This window comes from Capricornis sumatraensis, chromosome 3, assembly GCF_032405125.1.
Source record: "Capricornis sumatraensis isolate serow.1 chromosome 3, serow.2, whole genome shotgun sequence".
In the NCBI taxonomy this organism is placed as follows: Eukaryota; Metazoa; Chordata; class Mammalia; order Artiodactyla; family Bovidae; genus Capricornis; species Capricornis sumatraensis.
Window position 1 is genome coordinate 31,405,473 of NC_091071.1, and position 25,045 is coordinate 31,430,517.

The 25,045-nt window shown below is 44.5% G+C and overlaps 1 protein-coding gene across 1 annotated transcript in view; it reads right to left on the bottom strand.

The window, feature by feature from the left end:
* SNX29 (sorting nexin 29) overlaps positions 1-24,835 on the bottom strand; it is a 568,901-nt gene extending 544,066 nt beyond the window's left edge. Inside the window, exons 1-3 of the mRNA XM_068968397.1 lie at positions 24,734-24,835; positions 21,805-21,857; positions 1,427-1,551 (exon numbers count right to left, since the gene is read on the bottom strand). Coding sequence (XP_068824498.1) covers positions 1,427-1,551; positions 21,805-21,857; positions 24,734-24,835 — 280 coding nt within the window. The remainder of the gene's footprint in view (positions 1-1,426; positions 1,552-21,804; positions 21,858-24,733) is intronic.
* Between the last annotated feature and the right edge of the window lie 210 nt (positions 24,836-25,045).

Below are 25,045 nucleotides of genomic sequence, written 5' to 3' on the forward strand. Positions count from 1 at the left end.
AGCCTATTGAGGCTGACATTCAAGGAGGCCAAGGCAGCTAGCTGCAGTTTCTACAAAGACTGAGGCCCTTGAAGCTGGCTCTTCTCTGAACTGGCCCACTGTGACCCAGGAAGGTGGAAGAAAAATCAATGGTGACAGGAATCCTTCTTGCAGGCCCAAGAGGAACCACATTCATTTTTGAAAAAGAGCAACTGGTGAGATGAACAGGATCAAAGACTTGCTGGAGGGCTGAGAGAAAGGGGAAGGGAGATATGCCAACTTGGGTGAGAGGGAAAGGCAGTCGGCAGAGAATTTCCAGACGGCTCTACCAAACACGGCCAGGTCTGATTTCTCGATGTGAAAGGAGTTGGACCAGCAAAAGTTAACACATTTCATTTAGCAGGGACACTAACGTCACAGCAGAAAGATTCAGGAATTCAAGGTGGCACCCACAAGCAGGGTCTTAAAGAATCTGCTCTTCAAAATCAGGGGGCGGGGGGGCGGTTTATACAACTTGATACACTTCAAAGTTCAGATCCAGGGACTTCCCAGGTGGTCCAGTGGTTGAGACTCAGCGCTCCCAATGCAGGTGGGTCCTGGGTTCAATCCCTGGTCCGGGAGCTGGATCCCACATGCCACAACTGAGACCAGGCACAGCCAAATAAATAAATAAATATTTTTTAAAAAAAAGTTCAGATCCAGGCAGAAACCAGTATTGCAATTGTCCTTCAATTAAAAATAAATAAATTAAGAAAGAAGACCAAAAAAGTTCAGATCCAAAGCAAACCACTGAACAAATGATGGCTGCACTGCAGAGAACTCAGACGAAGGTCCCAAGCACTCACAGGACTGTCCTGTGAGCTGAGCGAGTTAATTTATGTGAAAGGCTAACAACCTGCCAGGCTGACAGTAAGTACCCATGGGTGCTAAGAGTTATTATTACGAGCATCATTCCTGTCATTCAGAGACACAAGAGCACAGGACAAGCAAAATGCTGTGACAACTTTAAAATGGATGGTGGCAGAATTCTAAGCTCAGAGATCTGCCTGATTCTTGTCACTGTTACTGAAGACAGATTTAATTATGAAATGCCGTGCCATCCTTGTGCGTCAAATCAGAACAGATTATTCACTTCTCAGCAATTGCTACAACACACTGGGGAAATAAGCACCTCAGCGGCAGGCCCCCCCCGGAGTCCCTTGAGACCACCAACACGTGGCTCTGAGAATTCTGCACAAAGGGTGGCTTCCTTTCAATTAACATGCCAGACAACACAGGTACTGACTGCAAGTGAGACCCCCTTACCGTGGATTTCCGCATCACCACGGGCCTCCCGCCCCCAGCAGTCCCGCACAATGACTGCCTTGCTTGTTACTAAAAAATAAATAAAAGTTAAAAGGGCAGAGAGGAAGGGATATGCTCTGGAGTTCACCCAGCCGAGCAGTACCTGTTTCGGTTTTGCTGGCAAAGCCTGCTGCCTGTTTGATCGCGGCCGCCGTGAGTGCTAACCCTCGACTCCTCTTCAAGCCGTGCTGCAGGACGGCTTCAAACTGGGCACACAGACAGGTTACCCTGCAAGAGAACCAGTGACTCATCAGTCCACCCCGGGAAGGGAGAAAAACAACCAGGGTGGTGTCAGCATCTCCCGGGGGAGCGAGTGAAGGAACACATTTTTAGATGCCAGGATTTACAGGCAGGTAACTGACATGTAAGTGACTCCTCACTAGCTTTCCCCATCTATGCTCCTTTCAGGTTAACTCAGGGCAGCCCCACGCAGTCCAGCCCCTGTTCATCAGACTGGTGAAAGCACAGTAACAATTCACAAGAGACAAGGGGAAATGGAATTGGTGCCAGCCAGCAGGGGTGGGGGAGAAAAAAAAACAATTTAAAAACAAATCAGTTGTGTACAGGAAGGGGTTGGGTGTTAATTTGTATCCAATTCACAAGTTTTAACTCTAATTCATATCACGTCCTTTATGAAACAAGATTATCTTCTAAGAGATTGAATTCGCAGGTCTGCCAAATTGAAAACATTGTATAATTTCATGGCCTGTTAAATACCCTAAAGAAATAATATGAATTCTGATTCTTGTTCTTTATTTTGTTGTTAAGAGATCACATTGTTGAAGGCAGATCTGGAGTTGATGGAATTTTCAATTGTTACAATTACTGTGCATTTAATTGAATTTATTTCTCAATAACCAAAGAAATGGGAGATTCAGGAACATGTTCACAGAGATGAGGTCACCATAACCACACTGGACTCTTAACAGTCCTCCCAGGGCTCCTGGGCCCCCAGCCCGACTGGGTCTGTGGATCTCAGAAACTCTTCCAATTCACTCAGGCAACAAACGTTAAGAAATCCAGAACTTGTCCCAGGGGCCAGGCACTGTTCTAGACTCTGAGGATACAAAGGTGGGAGCGAGACAGATAAGGTTCTAGCAGGAAGAGATTCACAAATAAGCCAACCAGATCCCATCAGTTGATGAGCACTCTGAAGAAAATAAAACAAGATGAGGTGGTAGATAGAGCCAAGGCAAGAACAGGCTTAGACGCTGTGGCCTGAAAGGAGGTAACCTTAGAGTCATGACCTAGACGTGACAAGAGACAGCAGGCTGGGCAGAGGGGTGCAGTGCAAAGATCCCGAGGCCACCACCACCTGGCTCATCCCTGCCTAACTGCAGGCATTTCCTGCCCCACCCACCCCCACACATGTAGTAATTATACTCCAAGTATTCATCACGCTATGGGTGGTAAACATTTTCACATCCATGATTTCACTAGCTACTCCCATGATGATATGATTGGGGCAGGTATTATTACCTGCATTTTACATGTCAGGAAACTGAGGCTTAGAGACACTTAAGAGCACATAATAAGTACATAATTAACAGTAATATCCGTACTCCAGACCTACCCACCCCCATGCTATCCAAGGTAGTTCCCACTACACTCTGTACCACAACAAACAGGCTTTATATTCTAAGACAAAAGTCCACCTTCTCCCATATGCCACCTTTACTCGAGTGTTCTGTCTATTCCAGGAAACCCTAACACAGTATCAGCAAATACACTGCACATGTACACTGACTCTCTAGTCTGTGCCTGTGGCAGACATCACTAATCCATCCCAGCCTTCCAGGCTACTACTGCCAATGATCAAAGTTAGTCCTCCAAAGGAAGGAGTCCCTTCTTGCATCCCAAACCTAACACGTGTCCTCACCTACACCTTCTGGCTTCCAACTCCTGCTGGTCCTCCTGGGTCCCCTGCAGCTAGTTCACGCAGTGCCTGGCACACATTGTGTGCTCCGTATTTGCTTTTTCAGCGGGTTTCTAAAAGGGTGAGGAACCTCGGCCCCAGAACACTCCCCCACATTGAAACAACCCTCCTCGCTGGGGAGATGCCACTCAGACATTAGATGTGCATGTGCTCGTCTGTCTGTGCATCCACAGGGGCACACTCCTGAGGGCTCCCTGCAAAGCTAGGACACCCACCAAAGTTAAATCCCACAGAAACCAAAACAGAGGCATGATAAAGCGGAGCCTGACCCAGGGCCCTGTCTCGGGGCAGTGGGGTGAGGAGGGGGAGGGGGAACCTTGGTCTGTGTTTAGAGGTCTCCATATTAAACCACAGCCTCTATCTTTAAATGAATCATCAGCAAATACAATGATTAACTCCACAATCCTAGTCAGGTTGTTTGGCTCCAATGCACAAGTCAATAACTGCCCCACCAACTCTATAATAACATCTGGCCTCTAAGGGGAATGGAATGCAGGGGAACAGCATTAACCCACCCCCTGAGGTTTGGTTTATGTCAGCAGTATTACCTTCCAGATGCACCTAGGTCACAATCAAACCAACACAGCAGAAAACCAAGGTGGGCGTTAGTCCTATAATTAGTTTATTACATAATGTCTGCCTTACTGAAGGCCATTCTATTTCTCACCCTCCCCATTTGACCTGAGCTTATATCTACAGGTCATTCAAGACTTAGCTCAAGGAGCCCCTCCTCCAGGAAGCCTTCCTGAGTGCTTCCTCAGGCTGCAGCACTTGGCCAATCTCTCTGTGAACAATCTGCTCTCCACCACTGTCTCCTCTGGCTAACTCAAGTTCCCTGACAGCCAAGATCACGCCTCCATCATCTTAGTTGCTCCAGCACCTGGCAAGACACCTGGCTTCTGCAATGTGACCAGAACTGTCCCTCCCCTCGAAGAACTCAGAACATGGACTTGACGTCTACTTAGCTAAGAGGGGCATCTCTGGAGATCTTGTATAAGGTGGAATCCAGGTCAGTTATGACTAGGGAACCAAAGAGAACACACTTGTCCAACCACAGGAATCTACACCCTCCATCTTGTAGTGGACGTGGTATGGATACTTATAATCATGTCACCTGAAGCTGTTCCATTTCTTCTCATCTGACTGAGGGCAAGATGATACTTCCTGCAGAACGGGGCACCTGCTTTCATGGAGCTGTTTTCTCAGCTCAGTCTCTCCTATTTTCCAGGATGCTCTCCACTGAGTGTTCTCTGAGACCCATGTTGAGGGTTGGGGGAAGGACTGGCTGCCTCCACAGCATTTTCTCACATCTATCTGAGTTAATGAATTGGCCATGTTTTTAATTAAGCGGGGCACTTAACAGTGGATGTTTTAATTTTTTTTAAAAAGCACCAGCCAAGAAAATCACTTCAAGTTTTTATGTCTGCAGCTGTTTACCAGATGAGTGATAAATAAAATGTGGCATGTTGATACACGCGTGTGTGTGTTTGTGTGTGTTAAATTGCTTCAGTCGTGTCCGACTCTGTACGACCCTATGGACTGCAGCCCACCAGGCTCCTCTGCCCATGGGATTCTCCAGGCAAGAACACTGGAATGGGTGGCTATGCCCTCCTCCAGGGGATCTTCCATACCCAGGGACTGAACCTGTGTCTCTTAAGTCTCCTGCACTGGCAGGCAGGTTCTTTACCACTAGCGCTACCTGAGAAGCCCCTATATTGATACAATGGAATACTATTCAGCAATAAAAAGGGAAAAAGTACTGACACACGCTACAACAACGACGAGCCTTGAAAGCACTATGCTAAAGGAAAGAGATCAGGCCCAAAAGCCATACACTGTATGACTCCATGAAATGCCAAGAAAAGGTAAATATATAGAAACTGCAAGTGTTGGGTTGGCCAAAACCTCTTATGTGAAAGTGAAAGTGACTCAGTAGTGTCCCAGCTCTTTGCGACCCCACGGACTGCAGTCCATGGAATTCTCCAGGCCCGAATACTGGAGTGGGTAGCCTTTCTCTAACAACTTATGGAAAAACCCAAAAGAACTTTTTGGCCATTACATTAGTGCTCGCCTAAGACTGGAATCAGGGATTAACTGTAAAGTGGCATAAAGAAACTCTTTGGGGTAATGAAAATGTTCTGAAACTGAACTGGGGTGATGACTGCACAACTCTATAAATTTACTTTTAAAAATTCACTGCATTGTACATGTACAAGGAGTAGATTTTTATGGGAAGTAAATTAGACTTCAATTAAGTTAAAAAAAATAATAAAACCTGCCCTCAGGGTGCTCAGTGAAGGAGTGAAGGAGTTAACGAGTGGAAAATGAAATAACCTTCTCCTGCTAAAACTGAAATAACCTTCTCCTGCTAAAACTGTCTCCCACCACCAGCAGCACAGCTGGACTTTGCACGAGCTTAACTGCTTTACTGCTAAAATTCTGCAGGCACTGGTTTTCCTGAGCTGCGTCCTATATTTCAAGACTGCTTAACCTGTCACATTAATCTTTAATAAGAATCCTAAGAATCCTGTACTTTTTTATGGCAACTATGAGACATTTATGGTGAATTTGAGACAGACAGGATCAGTAATAAAAGCTGCATTTTAAGAACCACATCAAATTAACCTGGCGACAGAGGGCGTAACTTCAAACAGATCCTTTCACTATGTTATAGTTTTATTGGAATGTTTTGGTGAAGAGCAAGTACAATAGTGAAAATGGACTGGACTGTCCTCACGTGGAAAGCTCCAAAGTCACCTAGACCAGCCGATTATACCCATAAAAACTAGCCACTAACAGCACTAGCCACATCTCAGATTTAAGACAGTGCAATCAACCAGCCTTGCTACAGCAAGGCCATCACCACATGACAGTCATTTGAAACGGGCCATGCCCTACATTTGCATGTTACAAATTTTCAGAAAAGTGCACATCCTTTCTGGCTGAATTTTACTAGCACCAATCAATCCTCAACTGTAATCTATAAGTCAGATAAAGATTTCAGAATGAAAACATTCAAAACATCCTTTACAACTGTGGAAAGTTAAAAATACATAAAGATTTGACATTTTGGGAATTGGTTAAATGGTAATACAACATATAATTGAATGCCATTTAGCCTTTAAAATATTTATCAAGAGTTTATAATGATAAGCCAACAGGTTTATAATATGAAATGAAACATAAGCAGGGTATGCAACTGTATAGTAAGTATGTTTTCAACTATGCTAAAAAAACAAAAAAATTTTGAAGGGAATTATGTAAAAAATTAACAGCAACTTGGTAAAATAATTACTGGGGACGTCTTTCTTACCTCTATGTTTTTCTCACTTAGCTTCTTTTTTTGCATTTAGAAAGTATTCATGTCTCAAGAACCAGAAACATTGCTACCCTGAGCTACAAAGAATGAAAAAATATGGCATCAAAGTTATACTGAGGAAAAAAAAACTCATGCAATCATTATTTGCAGAGAATTTGAAATGGCATTGTTTAAAAGCATAGATTATAAAGTTAAGCCAAAAAAAGGAGACCTACAAAAAAATATAAAAATGTTTTTAACCAGCAAATTTTAAATGTTGCAATAAAAGAAACAGTAACATTAAAAGTTGATTTTTTTTAAGTCAACAAAATGGTGGAGGGGAACAACATTCACAATAGTAACAAAAGTAAAATAAATCATATTTTTAATAAGAAAGATACATGTCCTACATGAATAAAACCATAATATTCTTTAAAAGTATAAAGATCAAAATAAATAGAAACATTGCTATCCTAAATGGGAAGGTTCATTTAAATAAACATGTCAATTCTTCCCAAATTAACATATACATTTAATACAATTCCAATACTAATCACAAGAAGAACTTGGTCCAGTGTGGTTCTGGGTACAGTGATAAGCATTAATAGAGCAATATAGAGAACCTCCCTGCCCCCAAAAATCCAAATAAATATGGAAACATTTTATATATAGTAATGGAAGTACTTCAATTCAGATGGGCAAGAATGAGCTACTTAACAGTGTCACTGACACAAGTAGCTATAGGGCTGAAAGAAAATTAAGAATAAACTTTTGTCTCAAACAACCACAGAACTAAATTCCACATGCATAAAGATCAAGAAAATATATAAGTGTGCGTCAAGATCAAGAAAATATATATAACTGCAAAAAAGTAACACTTTGGCCACCTGATGCAAAGAGCTGAGTAATTGGAAAAGACTCTGCTGCTGGGGAAGACTGAAGGCAAAAGAAGAAGAGGACAGCAGAGGATGAGATGGTTAAGTAGCATCACCAACTCAATGGACATGAACTTAAGCAAAATCCGAGAGACAGTAAAGGACAGGGAAGCCTGGCATGCTGCGGTCCATGGGGTAGCAAAGAGTTGGACACAATTAGCAACTGAACAATACCAACAAGAAAAATAAACCTGTAAAAAATTATAGAGAAAAATATAGGAGAACTTCAGGACAGGATACTCTCAAAGCAGAACTTTAAAGGTTTATAGAATTAACCACAAAAGAGTTTTAAATTTCAGCATAGCAAAAGATATGATAAATATGGTACAGCAATAAATGATAGACTAGAGAAAATATTTACAATGCACATAACTGGAAAAAAAATTAAAGGCCGGAGTACCTGAAGAGTTTCTACAGATGGACAAGAGAAGCAACTCCAAAAATTAAAAAAAAAAAACTATTAAAGAAGGTGAACAAATAAACCATGAAAGGAGGAAATACAGTTGCCCAACAAACAAACACAGAAAAAATATTCAATCTCAATGCTGCAAAACTAAGATACCAACTGGGGACTATCAATTTAAAACCAGTCACAGATCTATACTAAGATACCAACTGGGGACTATCGATTTAAAACCAGTCACAGATCTAGCAAAAGTACAAATGAGTGGGTCCTGTTAATAGGAATATGAATGTGAATTGCTACATCTCTCTACAAAGAGACCAGGCAATATAATTTTTTTAAAAGCCTACACCTTTGGTCCCAGATGGCTCAGTGGGTAACGAACCAGCCTGCAATGCAGGAGACACAGAAGATGCAACTTCAATTCCTGGGTCGGGAAGATCCTTCGGAGAAGGAAATAGCAACCCACTCCAGTATCCTTGCCTGAGAAATCCCATGGACAGAGGAACCTGGCGGGCTATAGTCTATATGGTCACCAAGAGTTGGACAGCAACTAAGCACAGACCCTTTGAATCAGCAATCCTACTTCTAGGAATTTATCCTATAAAAATAAAAGCACTACTAATTAGAAATGAGCAAAAACCATGAACAGACATTTCACCAAAGAGGATACACATGTCCAAGAACATGAAAATATGTTCAACGTCATTTGCCGTTACAGAAATGCACGTTAACACTACAGTGAGATGTGCCTACACACCTACAGGATGGCTAAAACAGGAAACCACAAGAATATTAAAAGACGACGAGAAGGCAGAGGAACTGGATCACTCACACGTTGCTGGAGGGAATGTAAATGGCATAGTCAATATGGAAAACGGTTGGCAGTTTCTTACAAAACTAAACATGCGAATGTCATACAACCCAGAAACTGTGTTCTGGAGCACTTATCTCAGAGAAATGGAAGCTTAGGTTCACAGCAATAGCCTGTACATAAATGTCTCCAGAAGCATCATTTGCACTAGCGAAAAACTGAAAACAATCCAGACATCCTTCAGGGAATAAACAGACTGTGGGGCATCCAGGCCACAGAATACTACTTGGCAATAAAAAGAAGCACACACTATTTATACATGCAACAGTCCGGATGAATCTCAAGAAATTACCCTGATTGGCAAAAAAAAAAAAAAAAAAAAGCCAGTCCCAAAAGGTTACACACTGCATGATTCTATTTACATAACATTCTTAGAATGACAAAATTATAGAACTGGAGGAGAGAGTGGTAGTGGCCAGGAGTTAGGGATGGGGAGGGAGGGGACAGGAGGGAGGTGGGTATCGTTAAAAAAAAGAACAGAAAAAAAACAGGAGGTGCCCTGTGGTGATTAAATTATTCTGTATCTCGACTATGGTGGGGACACGTGAAGCTACCGAGTGATAAAACTGCACAGAGCTAAACACGCACACACACACGTGAAACTAGCAAACTTTGAAATACCTACCGCCCAAGAATCTTACAAGGTAAGACCACCGGAGAAAACTGAGTAAAAGATAAATGGGATCTTTCTATTTCTTACAATTGCCTGTGCCTCCATAATCATCTCACAATTAAAAGCCAAAATGAACAAATATAAAAGCACGAGAAGGCAAAGACAGACACATACACAAACATCTCTATTGTGGCACTGTTAAAACAGTAAAAGCAGAAACAAAACTGGACACAGCCTGAACGCCCCTTAACAGGACAACACTAATAAGTTACAGGACCGCCACACTACCAAATACTAGGTAGAAATTTTAAAAGAATGAGATGCCAAATCTAAACAACCTAAGCAGCACCTTTCTCCCCACATTTTAAGGCCTCGGAAATCCAGGTGTGCCTCACAGTCGATGGAACTACCCAGTGAAAGCTGACACTCGCTGTTCTTTACTAAGAAGAAGCCACTGACGGCAGGCTGCACCATTATGTTACCCGGTGACCTGGAACAAGGTCCATAATACATGCCCAGGTGTTTGTTTCCTTTTAAAATCAAGTTACAGAGTAATAGAAATGGTAGGATTCCTGTCTAAAGGAGGAGGAAGAGAAAGAGGAAGAGGAGTGGGCTTCAGTTATTCGCATCATCTACACTCATGTGAGAGGATGGAAGCATCCTTGGAAACTCAGGCCAGCACGTCTAGAGAAGGGTAATGAGGGCTGGGAGGTGAGGCTGGGCTCCTCACCCACAGCATGGCAGCGCCAACATGCGAAGTTCTCGCCCACTCCTTGCTGAGCCCGGGGTCCATAGGCCAGTGAACCAAATCAGTGCGGTGCTCTCAATCAGTCCTCCCTGCTTTGGCCCAGAGCGTCCTCTCTCTGTGCTAGGTAAATGGGACACAAGTAAACAGCAGACCAGGAGTAAAGAGCCAAAAAGATCTCTGAGAAAGGTGGCATCCATCTAGAAGAAACTGAAACTGGTTTTAATTTTATCCCAGGAACTATACAAAGATAAATCCCAGAAGGATCAAAGGCTTAACTGTAAACAATAAAAATCTTACAGGAAAATGTAAAAGACCACACGCACACTCTAACATCAAGGAAGATCATAAAACACTGAAAACCCAGAAACTGGCTGGTTAGTATATGGACCAGTAAAGAGACATTTAATTGTGTAAAAAATTCAAGGACTTCCCTGGTGGTCCAGTGGTTGAGAATCTGCCTGCCAATGCAAGGGACACAGGTTCGATCCCTGGGGCGGGAAGATTCCACGTGCCTTGGGGCAACTAAGCCTGGGCGCCACAACTACTAAAGCCCCCACACACAGAGCCTGCACTCCGTAACAAGAAAACTCACTGCAATGAGAAGCCCACTCGCCGCAACTACAGCAAGCCCACATGCAGTAATGAAGGCCCAGAACAGCCAAAAATATTTTTTTAAATTTCAATGTAGTATTATAATAGATACTATTATCTGTACTTACAAAGATAACGGACAGATCTGAAAAATATTTGCAATGCAAAAAACAGGTGAAAGGTTAATTAATTACTGTAATAGACAAAGAGCTCTCACAAACTGATAAGGGGACAAATAATCCAACAGGAAACAGGGCAAAGAATATGAAGCTCCTCTGCACAAAAGAGCAAAGTCAAATAGCCAACAAACATTAAAAAAATAAAAAACTGAAATTCACTGGCAATCAACAGAAGCAAATTACAATGACAAGTGAGCCACCTCTTTTCACCCTTCAGACTGACAAAACTTCAAAACAACACTCAAAACTATTATTAGAAAGGAAGAAAAGGGTAGTTTCATGCACTACCAGTAGAAGTTTTTTAGAAAGATACCTGACCACAACTGTTAAAAATAAACACACTCTCTTTGGCCCAGCAACTCAGCTCCCGGAAATCTCTGTCAAACAAATAAAACCCTCAATACATGAGAAAAGATGCTCAAGGATGTCTACTGTTTCACAGTCCAAAGTAGTAAAAATTGGACATAAAGTCAGTATTACTTCGTAGGCAACTGTTGGTACATTTCACATAATACAATATAGTGCAGCTTTTTAAGAAGAATTTTCAGAACTCTAACTTGGAAAGGATTTGACAGGATAGTGCCAAGAGAGAAAATACAGAAGCAGAACATTATATATAATTGAATTTGTGGAAGACAATGGCAATAAAACTTGTGTACGTGTGTGTGTGTATACACGTGTATTTTATTTCTAAGAATGTGGAGAAATACACACAACAAATGATTCTTAATCATTAACATAAGTTACCCAGAGGGAGGAAGAAGAGATGGGATAGAAAAAAAGAGGGGGAGGAAAAAAAAAAAGCAGGTAACAAAGAACTGGAAAAAAATGCAAGCTTGGTAACAGTGAAAACTCACAAGCCAACAGTTTTCAAGATACTATTAGGCCTGAGGATGGCAGATGGGCATGTAAAAAGAAATCAGACGGATATTCTACCAGAGGAACCGGAAATCGAAAAAATAACCTATTTTTAAATGAGTTAAATCATTTCTGACCATTTTTAAAAGTTACTAAAATAAATACAGTAACTGGTTTTCCCAGGTGGTCCAGTGGTTAAGACTCTGCACTTCCAATACAGGGAGCGTGGGTACGGTCCTTGGTTGGGGAACTAGGATGCCACAAGCTGCACAGCTTGGCCGAAAAAAAAAAAAAAGAAACGCAAAACAACTGTAGGAACCTCCCTGGTGGGACTCAGTGTAGCCAAACAAATAAATAAATATTAAGTTATTAATTAAAATACACACATATAAAAACACAGCAACTGTCTTCTCTAGGGTAGACAGACCCTCAAGCTTTGGTCCAGATGCAAACACAGGCTTGCACTTGGGATTCTTCTGGCAGATGAGGAGCTTCAAAGTCAGGGATGGGAGGTGAAAGCAGAGAAGGAATCAGTCTAGGGAGCTGACAAATCGAAAGGGAAAAAGAGGGTGGAGAAAGCCAAGAGACGCTCAGTGCAGAAGGACCGAATAAACAGGAAATCAGGAAGCAGAGACGTGACATCAGGTCCAGCGGCCAATGGATCTCCCAGTTTGGTCAGAGTCCATAACCTGGAAGAAAGAAAACTCCCCACCAAAAGTTTCCTTTCAACAAAGAATACAGTCACAGATGGAGGAAACAAACTTACAATTATTGGGCGGGGGCAGGTGGGGGGTTGTGGGGGAGGATAGATTGGAACTGGTGTATATATTACTCTACATGAAATAATAATAAGGACCTACTGTATAGCACAGGGAACTCTACTCAATATTTCTGTAATGACCTATATGGCAAAAGGACCTAAAAAAGAGTAGATAGATAGACTTCCCTGGTGACTCGGTGGTAAAGAATCGCCTGCCAGTGCAGGAGATGCAGGTTCAATCCTGGGGTAGGGAAGATCCCCTGGAGAAGGAAATGGCAACCCACTTCAGTATCCTTGCCTGGGAAATCCTCTGGACAGAGGAGCCTGGCGGCAGCTTACAGTCCACGCAGTTGCCAAGAGTCGGACACAATTTGGAGACAAAACAACAAACAACATATATTCACAAAACTGAATCAGTTTTCCTGACACCTGAAACTCACAGGGCATTGTAAAGCAACTATCTCCAATAAGAAACAAAGAAACAGGTAAGATGCAGACCATCCCACAGTACAGATAAATCTTTGGGAAAGCAAAGGCGGCTCAGAATAAAATTTGCAGCCTATTATTAGAGCCAAAAAAAATACTGTTTTTTTAAAAAATAAACAAAATCTAAAGCAATATACATTTGTTCTGATTTCTGGCCATACCTTAGAGCCAGAGCATTTAGTTCTCATCCCCCGGTCAGTCAGTCTCATCCAGGCTCACCCTAAGCTTTCTGTCCCTTCTCCCAGCACCACCAGCTCTATTCAGCTTCCTTGTCCACTGTGCAGAGCAGCCCCTCTCTCACTGTAACCCTGACCCCATCTCCCTGGCCCACCTTCCTGGCCTGCTGATCAGAAGCCACTCTCCTGAAATGCAAACCTGACATCATTTTCCTTCTTGCCACACTCTGCTCGGGTTACATGACGATTTTAGGGGGACCATAAAATGACGTTTTCAGGTTAATCATTTTACTATGTCAAGAAAAATATTTCAGCAGCCATCAATCTTTGATTTCACTGACAAGATCTGAGTAGAAAAGGGAGGCCTTAAAATTCCACCTCAAGCCAATCTCTGGCACAAACAGTACAGGGGAGTGGCAAAAATTGTGAAAATCTTATACAAATAGCCATAGCTTAAAAAAATAACACTCTATTGGATAAAGTTCAAATGCTTCCCTATGACAGCAAGTCAAGAATCTATTGACTTTCCAGCCAAACTTCCGGCACAAACAACACACCATCCACAATCCCAAGACTTTCTCTCACACCCGTGCATTTGCTACTCCTGCTGCCTGGAAGCCCCATCCTGCCCATCTGACAACTAAAGACCCTGTACTCACCTCTCACGTCTATACCACGTAATTATTACTACAGGCCACCATGACTGTCTGCAATTTACACGCCCACTGCCCAGGCTCAGCTCTGAGTTCCTTCAGAACGTCAACCATCTCATCCAGCTTGCAGCGCCAATCCCAACTCAGTGACTATAAATAAGTATCTGCTGAATGAAGGAATTAACGAGAATCATTCTAGCCTTCAGTTTCCAAATTAGCCAAAATACTGGTATGTCTAGTCACAGGAAGAAAATGTATTGCACTTACTAAGTTCTCACTGGGTGTGTCGAGCAAACACTATTATATCTAATCCTCACTTCAATCCCAGGAAGTTGGGGCCACGATCACAATCTAATTTTTTTAATGATCTGTTTATCTATTCTATTTTACTTATCTCTTTATTTATTTTTGGCTGTGCTGGGTCCTCATTGCTGCGAGGGCTTTTCTCGAGTTGCCATGAACAGGAGCCACTCTCTAGCTGTGGTCTGTGAACTCTCACTGAGGTGGCTTCTCTTATTGTGGAGCGTGGTCTCTAGGGCACAGGCTCAACAGGATGGAGCACTGGCTTAGCTGTTCCACGGCATGTGGGATCTTCGTGGACTAGGGACTGAAGCTGAGTCTCCTGCATTGGCAGGCAGATTCTTCACCACTGAGCCACCAGGAAAACCCTCATCATCTAATTTTACAGATGCTGCAAGAAAGGTCTAGAGATGCCACATGTGTGCATGCTAAGAGGCTTCAATTGTGTCTCTTTGCAACCCTATGGACTGTAGCCTGCCAGGCTCCTCTATCCATGGGATTCTCCAGGCAAGAGTACTGGAGTGGGTTGCTCTGCCCTCTTCCAGGGAATCTTCCTGACCCAGGGATCGAACCCGGGTCTCCTACGTCTCCTGCACCGTCAGGCAGGTTCTTTACCACTACTGCCACCTGACTTAGCACACAGGTACAACTGGTGATCTGTGGACCGCGTGAGCATGAAGATAAGTATGCCTGACTCCAAAGCTCACCCTTCATGCTCAAGGCCTCTCTCCACACCAGGATGGTGGCGATGACGGTGATGACCATGCTGACGCGTGATTCCCTATGAGCCAAGCACTGCTCTCCACAATTACCAACATAAAAACACAAATATTTATTAAAATTCAGATGGAAATGTGCTCAGATTTGCTAAATGCCCTAGGGCCCCCCCATTTGCTAAAAATAATCTTTCCCCCAAAAGAAATCAATTAATTTGATCCACAGAGTAAAATGAAAGCAAATGCAATATGGAACTATCCACTGCTAGAGCCTCAAGGTGGAAAGCAAGGGCTCAGGCAGCGGAGATAAGAAATCCAATTAACGAACCCCAGGGGGTTTTGCCAGGATGAGAATTAGAATATCCGGTCAACACCTCAAACCACTAAGAGGCTGGTAAATCTGTGACGAACTGAACATTTAAAAAAAAAAAAAACACATGATGAACATCCAGAGACATTTAAAAGAGGAAAAGGAATGTGAAAAAGCCATTCAGTTTCATAAGTGTCCAGAGGAACACACAGGACAGTTTTCAACGGTGTCTCGGAAATAACATTGGGGAACAGCAAAGGGCAGCTGGTTTCGTTCTTTCGCTTCCTAAAACGTTCAACACAGTTTCGAATTCCTTAACAGGTAAAGAAAAATCTCAGGGGGCTCAGTGAAGAATCCGCCTGCCAGTGCACAAGATGCAGATTCAATTCCTGGGTTGGAAGATCCCCTGGAGAAGGAAATGGCAACCCACTCCAGTATTCTTGCCTGGGAAATCCCACGGACAGAGGAGCCTGGTGGGCTACAGTCCACGACATGGCAAAAGAGTTGGACATGACTGAGTGACTGAATAACAACAAAGAAAAATCACCAAAACAAGAACTCTTCCCTGGCATGTTTTGGAAGGAGAATGCTTCCCTCTGATTCCTTCTGACAAAGTCACAAGAACAAGCCACAAAAATCTACAAATACCCAACTCATTGCCACCCACAACGGGAGAGACCCATGTGCAGAGAATATTTACCAAGTGTCAAGTCACTTCACAGAAAATTATAATGGCAGTGAAAACTGAAAGTAAAAGTGTTAGTCGCTCAGTTGTGTCCAAGTCTTTCTGACCCCGTGGACTGTAGCCCGCCAGGTTCCTCTGTCCATGGAATTTCCCAGGCAAGAATACTGGAGTGGGTAGCCCTTCCCTCCTCCAGGGGATCTTCCTGACCCAGGGGTCAACCTTGGGTCTCCTGCATTGCAGGCAAATTCCTTACCATCTGAGCCACCAGGGAAGCCCAACAGCTAACAGTTGCTAGAAACTTACTAGCCGCCAGGCACTAACCTAAGGGCTGCACATGAACTAACTCACAGCTCTATGGAGTGAATATTATCACTACTCTCCCCATTTACAGATGAGAACACTGAGGCACAAGGAAGTCAGAAACTTGTCCAACACAACCGGGAACTGGCAACACCAGGATTCAAGCTCTGAGCTCCACATCCCACACTCACGCTGCTGCCCCCTGGTTTGGGTTGCTCTTTCTAATTCCACAGGAAACATTAGCATGTTCCATAATCCCACATGGGAGGAAGATGCACCTGTGGAGCACCGGCGTATGTATCTTCAAAGGGACTTGAGCATCAGCTAGTTCTCAGGCCATTCTTTCTAGAAGGCAAACTATTCAAAAGATATGTTACTGCCTCCCCACAGGCCAGCGTGACTGATGGAATGAGCAATCAGTTTAATGAAGCACAAGAATGTGTCCTTGTCCTTAGGAGAAAACAGAGCAGGAGAACAAGGCCAACAGAGGAGAAATGAGTGCAGGATGGAGCCTTATGACCACCACCTCTTCCTCCCGAGAGGTTTACCGAGGACAAAATCCGATGGGGAAAAAACGAGGCCCGGCTGTCATCTGCCTCCTGTCAGCGTTGTTTCATACTTCATGCGAGGGCTGCTGCACCTTGCCATGTTATCTTGCAAAACCAAACACATCTCTCACACAGACACAGACATAGACGTGCTCTGCAATCGGGGTTTTAGCCAAAGAGTACTGAACATAGTGGAGCTCTGGCCAGCTCTCTCTTTCCGCAACTTCAGTCATTCACGGAGACCTCGGCCACTTCTGTCATTTGTGAGGGTTTTTCTTTTTCTTTCCCTGGTTTTTTTTGGGGGGGATCTGGACCATTTTTAAAGTCTTTAGTGAATTTGTTACAACACTGCTTCTATCTCATGTTTTGTTTTTTTGGCCGTGAGACGTGGGATCTTAGCTCGCCAACCGGGAATCGAGCCCTCACCCTCTGCAGTGGAAGGGGAAGTGTTAGCCACTGGGCTGCCAGGGAAGGCCTGAAGATGTTTCTATTATTTACTTGTCTGGAGTCCGACTCACTTTTTCCGCATGTATAAAGCTCTTTTAAAGGGAAAAATCACTGTTGCAAGTGCAAAGCCAGCACTGTGGGCCCTAGACAGAGTAGCACCTTCTGCCCCAACCACCCCTTCAGAAGCCAATCACAAGTCCAGACTGTCACCTGCGCTTCTGACTGACCAGTTATGTATCTCAGGGGTTCCCATGACCTCCTCCTTGGGTTCAATTAATTTGCTAGAGCAGCTCCCAGAACTGAGAGAAACCTTTTATTTACTAGATTACTGGTTTATTCTAAAGGATGTAACTCAGGAACAGCCAGATAGAAGAAAGACACGGGAAGAGAGCACAGGGCTTCCAGTGGGCCACTCCCCCCAGCGGCCCCACCCCCAGAGGCCCACTCCCCCAGGGGCCCACTCCCCCAAGGGCCCGCTCTCCTTGCACCTATAAGTGCTCACTGACCCAGAGGCTCTCTAAACCCCGGGATTTTTATGGAGGCTTCATTATACAGATTTAATTGGTTAAGTCATTGGCCACTGGCAACTGAACTCCATCTCCAGCCCCCTCCCCTCCCCGGTGGTCGTGAGATGGAACTGAAAGTTCCAACCCCTTAATCGTGTGGTTGGTCCTCCTGGCAGCCAGCCCCCAACCTCGAGTGCTTTCCAAAGTCACTATATTAACATTACAAAAGATACCTTTCTGGCTCTCATTGCTTTGGAAATTTCAGGGGTTTTAAGAGCGTAGTACCAGAAGCGACGGGCAATAATGCATATTTCTTATTATAAATCACAGTATGACAGTGGATCTAACTCTTGAACTTAGGTGAGAGACGCAGCTGGAAAGGGGAGGGAGAGCATTCGAAGCCCGGCTGTGCGGGGCATCCAACAGCCCCTAAGATGTCACCCCAGTGTCACATTCTGTCATCGCCGCCTCACTGGACTATATTCCCTGGTGGACACGGAGTCATCTCAGGGGCAGAAACATGTGAGAAATACTCAGGAAGCCCCAGTGCCAAGCACAGAATGTAACACCAAGCAGGCGCTCAGTAACTCACTGTTGGGCTTCCCTGGTGGCTCAGGGAGAAAGAACCCGCCTGCCAATGCAGGAGACGCAGGTTCAAACCCTGGGTCAGGAAGATCCCCTGGAGGAGGGCATGGCAACTCCAAGATTCTTGCCTGGAGAATTCCATGGACAGAGAAGGCTGGCAGACTACAATCCATAGGGTTGCAGAGTCAGACACGACTGAAGCGACTCAGCACACACACACACACACACACACACACAAGCACTTGTGTGTGTCAGGTACCGTGGAAGCAGCGTGAACAAACCAGGCTTCTCTCCAGCTGGTCACCTAGTTGAGCAGATAGATGTAATGCATTCATCCCACAGAGGTTTATAGCCTCGAACGGTACAGAGCCAGGTCAGCGCAGTACAGCCTGAGGACAAATCCGAGCCTTAACAGCAAGAGTCTGCCAGTCCCTGGTACAGAGCGAGGAGACAGCCCAGGCGGCCAGGGCTGGAGAAGAGTGTGGAGGATTCATATCAGGGACCTGGACGGCTTCCCTGAAAAATGACTGAAAGGCTTTAAGAACAAAAAACAAAAACCAGAAAAGGCCAGGCCAGAGTGGCAGGGCACAGAGCCAGGGGAGCGCTAGGGGGCCCTCCAGGTCGTCCAGCATGTGGGTCGCCTGCCCAAGAGCAAAGAGAAGGCGGTGGAAGGTTTTCCGTGGAGGGGTGATGGACAGGAATCTGCTTCTGCAGAGCCCGCTGGACACAGAGGAGGCAGGGCAAGAAAGGAGACGGGGGAAGGTCCACGGCGGTCACCCTGTGAGCCGCGGGGTGACGGTGATGGGCAACAGCTGGGGGGCTGGAGAGAAGCCAATGGATTTGAGATCCATCCTGGTGCCAGGCTGTCTGAAAGGGTGCGGAGAGAGGCGAATCACCTTTCTTTTCAGACCTCAAGACAGTGGCTTTAAAACAGTCACTGACTTTCCCTCGAGGTTAGACTTTCTCACCAAATAAGGACAATGATGTGGCCTTCCCTACACAAAGGTGGTGCCACCTTTAGCCAGACACACGGCAAGAGGGGACTAAGACTCGGATATTGAGAAGGAACCCTTTGGGGGGAGGGGGGAATTTAACCTAGCTCACAACTAATGCAATCGCTAAATGTGATATAATACGGAAAGAACAGATTTTGGAGCCCAAGAAACGAGGGTCCAACCTTCAACCCTAACATTGCCGAGACGGTACACCAAGGCTGTATTAGCTTCCTTCTCCAGGCTTCTGTTTTCTCATCTGTGAAGAAAGAATTATGCTCCTCCTGGGGCTGCCCTGAGACTAAGAGTCAACACAAACAAGGAGTGGCAGGAACAGTCAGAGACGGTAACCATCATTATCATGATGGAGCAGGGTCTTGCTGGGAGCCAGAAACCACGGTTATTAATACCCCAGGAGGAATTAACTTTGTAAATTCTACTATAAACAACAGTTTACAGAATAAAAGTTATAATGGTAAGCTCTACTATATAAGAACATGTTCATCTAACATTCAGAGATGGCTTCTCTAAGGAAATAAAAAGCATAATTATTAAAAAAAAAAAATAAAAAACTCCTGACTACATACACCACGCACCCATAAACACACACACACACACACACACACACACACACACACACACCTTCCTCCTAGTTCAGGAGATCAAGGACTCCTGTTCTCATGCAGGTAACCCTGGTCCCAAAAGGAGGACCCCTGCACTGATGGAGACGCAGCCCCATAGTAGGTCCTCAGGAAGAACTGAAGCAATCAATCAATTTAATGATCTAATGCCACAAACATGTAGAGAACCTCAGGAGTGACAGGCACAGAACGTCTGTGCAAAATACTCAGAAAGAAATGGAGAAGCTGCCCCTTTGCCCTCCAAGCTCACAGATCTTTACACCCTTGACCATATGTGGTAGGAAGCCAGGCACACAATCAACCAGACAACGGATCTCCCTCAACAACTTCTAGATGCTTCCAGGCTGAGGATGCACCTTGAACAAGACAGCCAAACCTCTCTGCCTGCAGAGTGGACACTGTGGTATGGGGAAACTGGAAGAAATGAAATAAGAAATTTAAAAAGCACAATATACAGTCGTTAGTCGGTGCTGTGGAGAAAAACTGAGCAAAGAAGAGGCAGAGACTGTAGGGGTGAGGGGTAGAATTTTAAATCTGCACTGGTTTCAAACAGTCCCCATAAATCCACGTAAAGGTAGCACTGCACGCTCTGCTCATGGCTGGTAAAGTGCCAACAGAAGAGCAAGGGTTGGAGGGACAGAGGAGGAACGGGCTGGGCTGGGTAGGTCAGGGTCAGAGGGAACACACACGTCTCCAGACTGAGACGAGTGCTGAGCAGTGAGTTCCCTCCCATCTCTTCCTTTTCGGGAATGTTCCTCCTGCTCTTCCCTAGCTGCAGAGCACAAAGCAGCCTTGAACATCACTGCGCATTTCCAGCAAATGCCTGTATCTCTTATACAAGCTTATTCAGTCATGTCAGCCTTTCCTGGGTCATGAAGGTCAATGGCCATTTTTAGGACTTTTTCTAATTATAAAAGGGACACATGATCACAGTATAAAATGTGACAAAATATCAGAAAGGATACAGATTCCCAATAGTCTTAACCTCAACACGATCTCTATTTACATTTTGGTATGTTTTTTTGCCAGAGTTGTTTAATACTCTGCATCCATATTAACTCTGAATGCTGCTCTTTTAATTTTTACTAAATATATTACTTTTAAATTCCTAGATTTGCATTTTTCTGCTTATAACAAATTCTGTATGGACATCAGTGTAATGGGCTATAGAACATTTCAAACTACTGATGCACTATGCTTCATTATTCACCACTTCCCACTTGTTGAGCCTTCAGATTTCTGAGTTTTCATCATTATAAATTACTGTGAAAATAACTTCACGTGGAAAGGCATTTCAAGTAATTCCCTCAGAGAAGATTCCTAGAAAGAGGATGACAGGGAGCTGGGAGTACTTTAGACAAGAAGTCACTGTATAGATCTATACTGCCCCCCACCCCCACCAAACGTAATTGTGATAGAGAAGAATTTTTGCATTCTATTACAAGTTAATCACTAAAAGGATGTTACCTAGAAGTTTAAATTACACATAATGGCCCATTTCTGGGAACCCTGCTTCCCAGGTAATGAGCATTAAGCTAAAATACTTTGGTTTAGCTCATAGAAAACCTCCTGACCAGGACCACCAGTGAATGACTACAGGAAGGAGAAATTAACACATCCCTTTGGAGGCCAATGGGAACCAGCAGTGTTTGACTTTATCCCCTCCCCTTTTATTATAAAAGGAGCCTGAATGCTAACTCAGGCAAGACACTTCTTTGGAGACACAAGCCCAGCATCTTTTGGTTAGCTGGTTTTCTGAATCAAGCCATTATTCTCTGCCCCAACAACTCGTCTCTCAATTATTGGCTTGCTGTCCAAACTCAAACTTGGTAACGTAATCACCGCCCCACTTGGCTGCAGTGGCAGAATATAAAAGCTGGTGAATCTCTGGCTACCTTTTTGGCCTTGAGGGTAATGGGTTTCAGAGGCTACATTATTTACCTGCTGTCGGAATCTGAGGCGATCTCCTTTCTCCCTCCGAAGCGGATCTGGCACTGCAGGAAAAAAAGAGTCGCTGAGATCAGCCATTGGGATGGACACACAAAACCACCCCCAGGAGCCTTTGGGGTCTGGGGTGACCCAGGGCCAGAAACTCTGGTGGCCGAATCAGGGCATCCCCGAGCCCTGGGGGTCAGCCCAAGAAGTGGGATGGCGGGCACCCCAGCCTTCCAGCCGCCATTTGAAGGAAGAAGCCCTTTTACCTCTTGCTTGTACAGAAGGGAGCCCTACGCAAAGACAGCGCTAAGAGGAAAACAGAAGCCGTCTGCAGAGTCTCTAGGAAGCTGCTTCTATCTGTCAGCAGCTGACTGTCAATAACGCAGAGCTCTTAACAGGCAATAATTAAAACTGCCACAAATCTGTGATGATGACGGGTCCCTTCTGACAGGGCCCAGAGTTGTTATGGCTGCTGTGAAGTTATGACAGCAGAAATCAAGCTTCAAACAAGCCCTCTGGTTGTGCCAAATGACAATTCACCCAGGGAGGGTGGAAACAAAAGCAAACTTTCTTTTTTTTTTTTTCTTTAACGGTGCTGAAATGTAGATAACATAAGATTTACCCTTTCAACCATTTTTAGTCATGCAACTCAGTTCACAATATTGCGCAGCCATTACCACTCTCCACTACTCTCTTTCACAGGTATAGAGCCTCCACTGTGGGTAGCAGGTTTACCAGATTCCTAAATTTATTATCACATATGTGTGCAGGGGTGTATGTGTGTATGTATATAGAAATTTAAATGATACTTCGGTCAAAACTCACGGAACTGCACATTTAAAATTGGCATTTTTATTGTATGCAAATCACACCTCAATAAAGTTGGGTTTTATTTTTTTTCTTTCCAACTTGAAGAAATTTTAATTTCTTAATGAAGCTAAGAAATCATAGTGTATTCCACATGCATATGAAAAGATACACATAATAAACATGAAATAAAAACTAGCAGGTTACCCAGTCCAATTAATCCTAAATTGAATAGGGTTTCAATCTCAACACTCAAGATATTAAAGAAAACTAAACTATTAAATCGGAGAAGGCAACGGCACCCCACTCCAGTACTCTTGCCTGGAAAATCCATGGATGGAGGAGCCTGGTAGGCTGCAGTCCATGGGGTCACTAACAGTCGGACACGACTGAGCAACTTCACTTTCACTTTTCTCTTTCATGCATTGGAGAAGGAAATGGCAGCCCACTCCAGTGTTCTTGCCTGGAGAATCCCAGGGACGACGGAGCCTGATGGGCTGCCGTCTACGGGGTCACACAGAGTCGGACACGACTGAAGAGACTTAGCAGCAGCAGCAGCAGCAAACTATTAAATTTTACGTATTGAGAAATTACTATTTGCCAAGCACTGTAATAACTAAAGTTGGTTTTTAAAAGGCATATATACAACACTTTTCACTCTCCCAAATAGTAATCATAGCTCTGGGTGGAAGATCCAAGTTATTTCTGTTTAACTGCTACATTTGAAGTGGTTGGAGTTAACTCTTCATCTTATTTTGCGTTCCATTTCTGGAACAAAGAAAGAAAAAAAACTAATAATGTCAGCTCTGCATTTATTGGGGACCAGGCACTGGCCACAGCCCTTTACCCCTTTAAGCAATTCCCTCCACAGCCCTATAGAGATGGGGACCCAATTAAAAAGAAGAAGGATGCTCAGAGAGGCTGGGTAAGTTGCCCCAGCACACACAGCTGTCAGGAGACAAAGCTGGCCTTCCAACCCAGCTACCCCTGAGTCTGTGTCCTTTCTGCCATGACTGGATGCCTCGAGGCTTGGACAGATGCTAAATTCTCCGAGCTCACGTGAACCCTTAAGAGGCACTCCCATTAAAGGACATACTTATCTCCCTATATTGTGATGACACGCCGGCAACCGCCAGTCACCCCTTCTGAAACATGAATTCCTAGGGCTGGATCCCAGCTCTGCTATTTATTACTATGACACTGGCAGCAAGTTATTGGACCTGAGCTTCAGTTCTTCATTCCTTCATCTGTAAAATGGCAATAATTGCAAGAACTATCTCACAGGGTGGCTGGAAGGATTCGATGGAAAGCACTCAGCGGAGCACCAGACATAAGATGAACGTGCAAGGAACGCGGCCTGTTGGGTAGTTATAAGCAGACAACCTGATGCCAACCTTGTGTCAACACCCGCTTCCACACCCAGCCAAAAGCCAGGCGTCAATTCAGCATCAGCCAAACCAAGCAGAGCCCATCTGGAGACGCCATTCGACCCTGAGCACGGCCTGATTTCTGTCCTTGTGCTCACATGGGGTCCTGACTCCCAACCAGCACTGCAGCACCCTTAGAAAGTGAAAGTCACTCAGTCGTGTCCGACTCTTTGCGACCCCATGGACTGCAGTCCACGGCATTCTCCAGGCCAGAATACTGGAGTGGGTAGCCTTTCCCTTCTCCAGGGGATTTTCCCAATCCAGGGATTGAACCCAGGTCTGCTTTGGAAATTCCCCAGCGGTCCAGCGGTCAGGACCCTGCTCTCACTGCCGAGGGCCTGGGTTCAATCTGGGGATTTTAGTTCCTGCATTTTACTACAAGCCATGCAACGCAGCAAAAACAAACAAAAATAACTGCTTGGAAATAAGACTTTGAAACCCACATTAATGCCCTTCTCAGAGGGACATCACTGAAGGATAGGGGTGGGTCCTCCGGGGGCTTTAGGATATCATCACACAGGAGCCCCTCCGTCCCCATCTCTGATCACTGTTACTTGCTGGGGGAAATGGTTAGCCTCACAGAGCCTCCCAGATGCAAGGCAGAAGTAGGTCTGTGCAGACAGAAGGGCAGAAATGACTTCTACGTTCATCATCTGACACTATGACTTGAGCTCAAAGTCCAACATGCGCTTCCTTCTTACCTGTTTCACTGCATCCAGCAGTCGCTCCAGCAGAAACTGTCTTTTCATGTCATTGTTCTGTGTTCCTAGAAGGCAAGGGGCTTGATTAGTTCTGTTTGACATTCGCCTTCTACTAAGACTCTGACATGTACCATTTGGCTGTTCTCAGCCAGCATCAACTTTCTCTTTAATAAAATCAATAACAAGACCAGGTATCAATAATCTGCACCAATACAATGAGGTCTGACCCCTTTCCTGTCACTACATCACAGGAAAGCAACTAAACTAGTGTTCCCCAAATCTGGATGATGTTTCTGGAATGATCTAACTTAC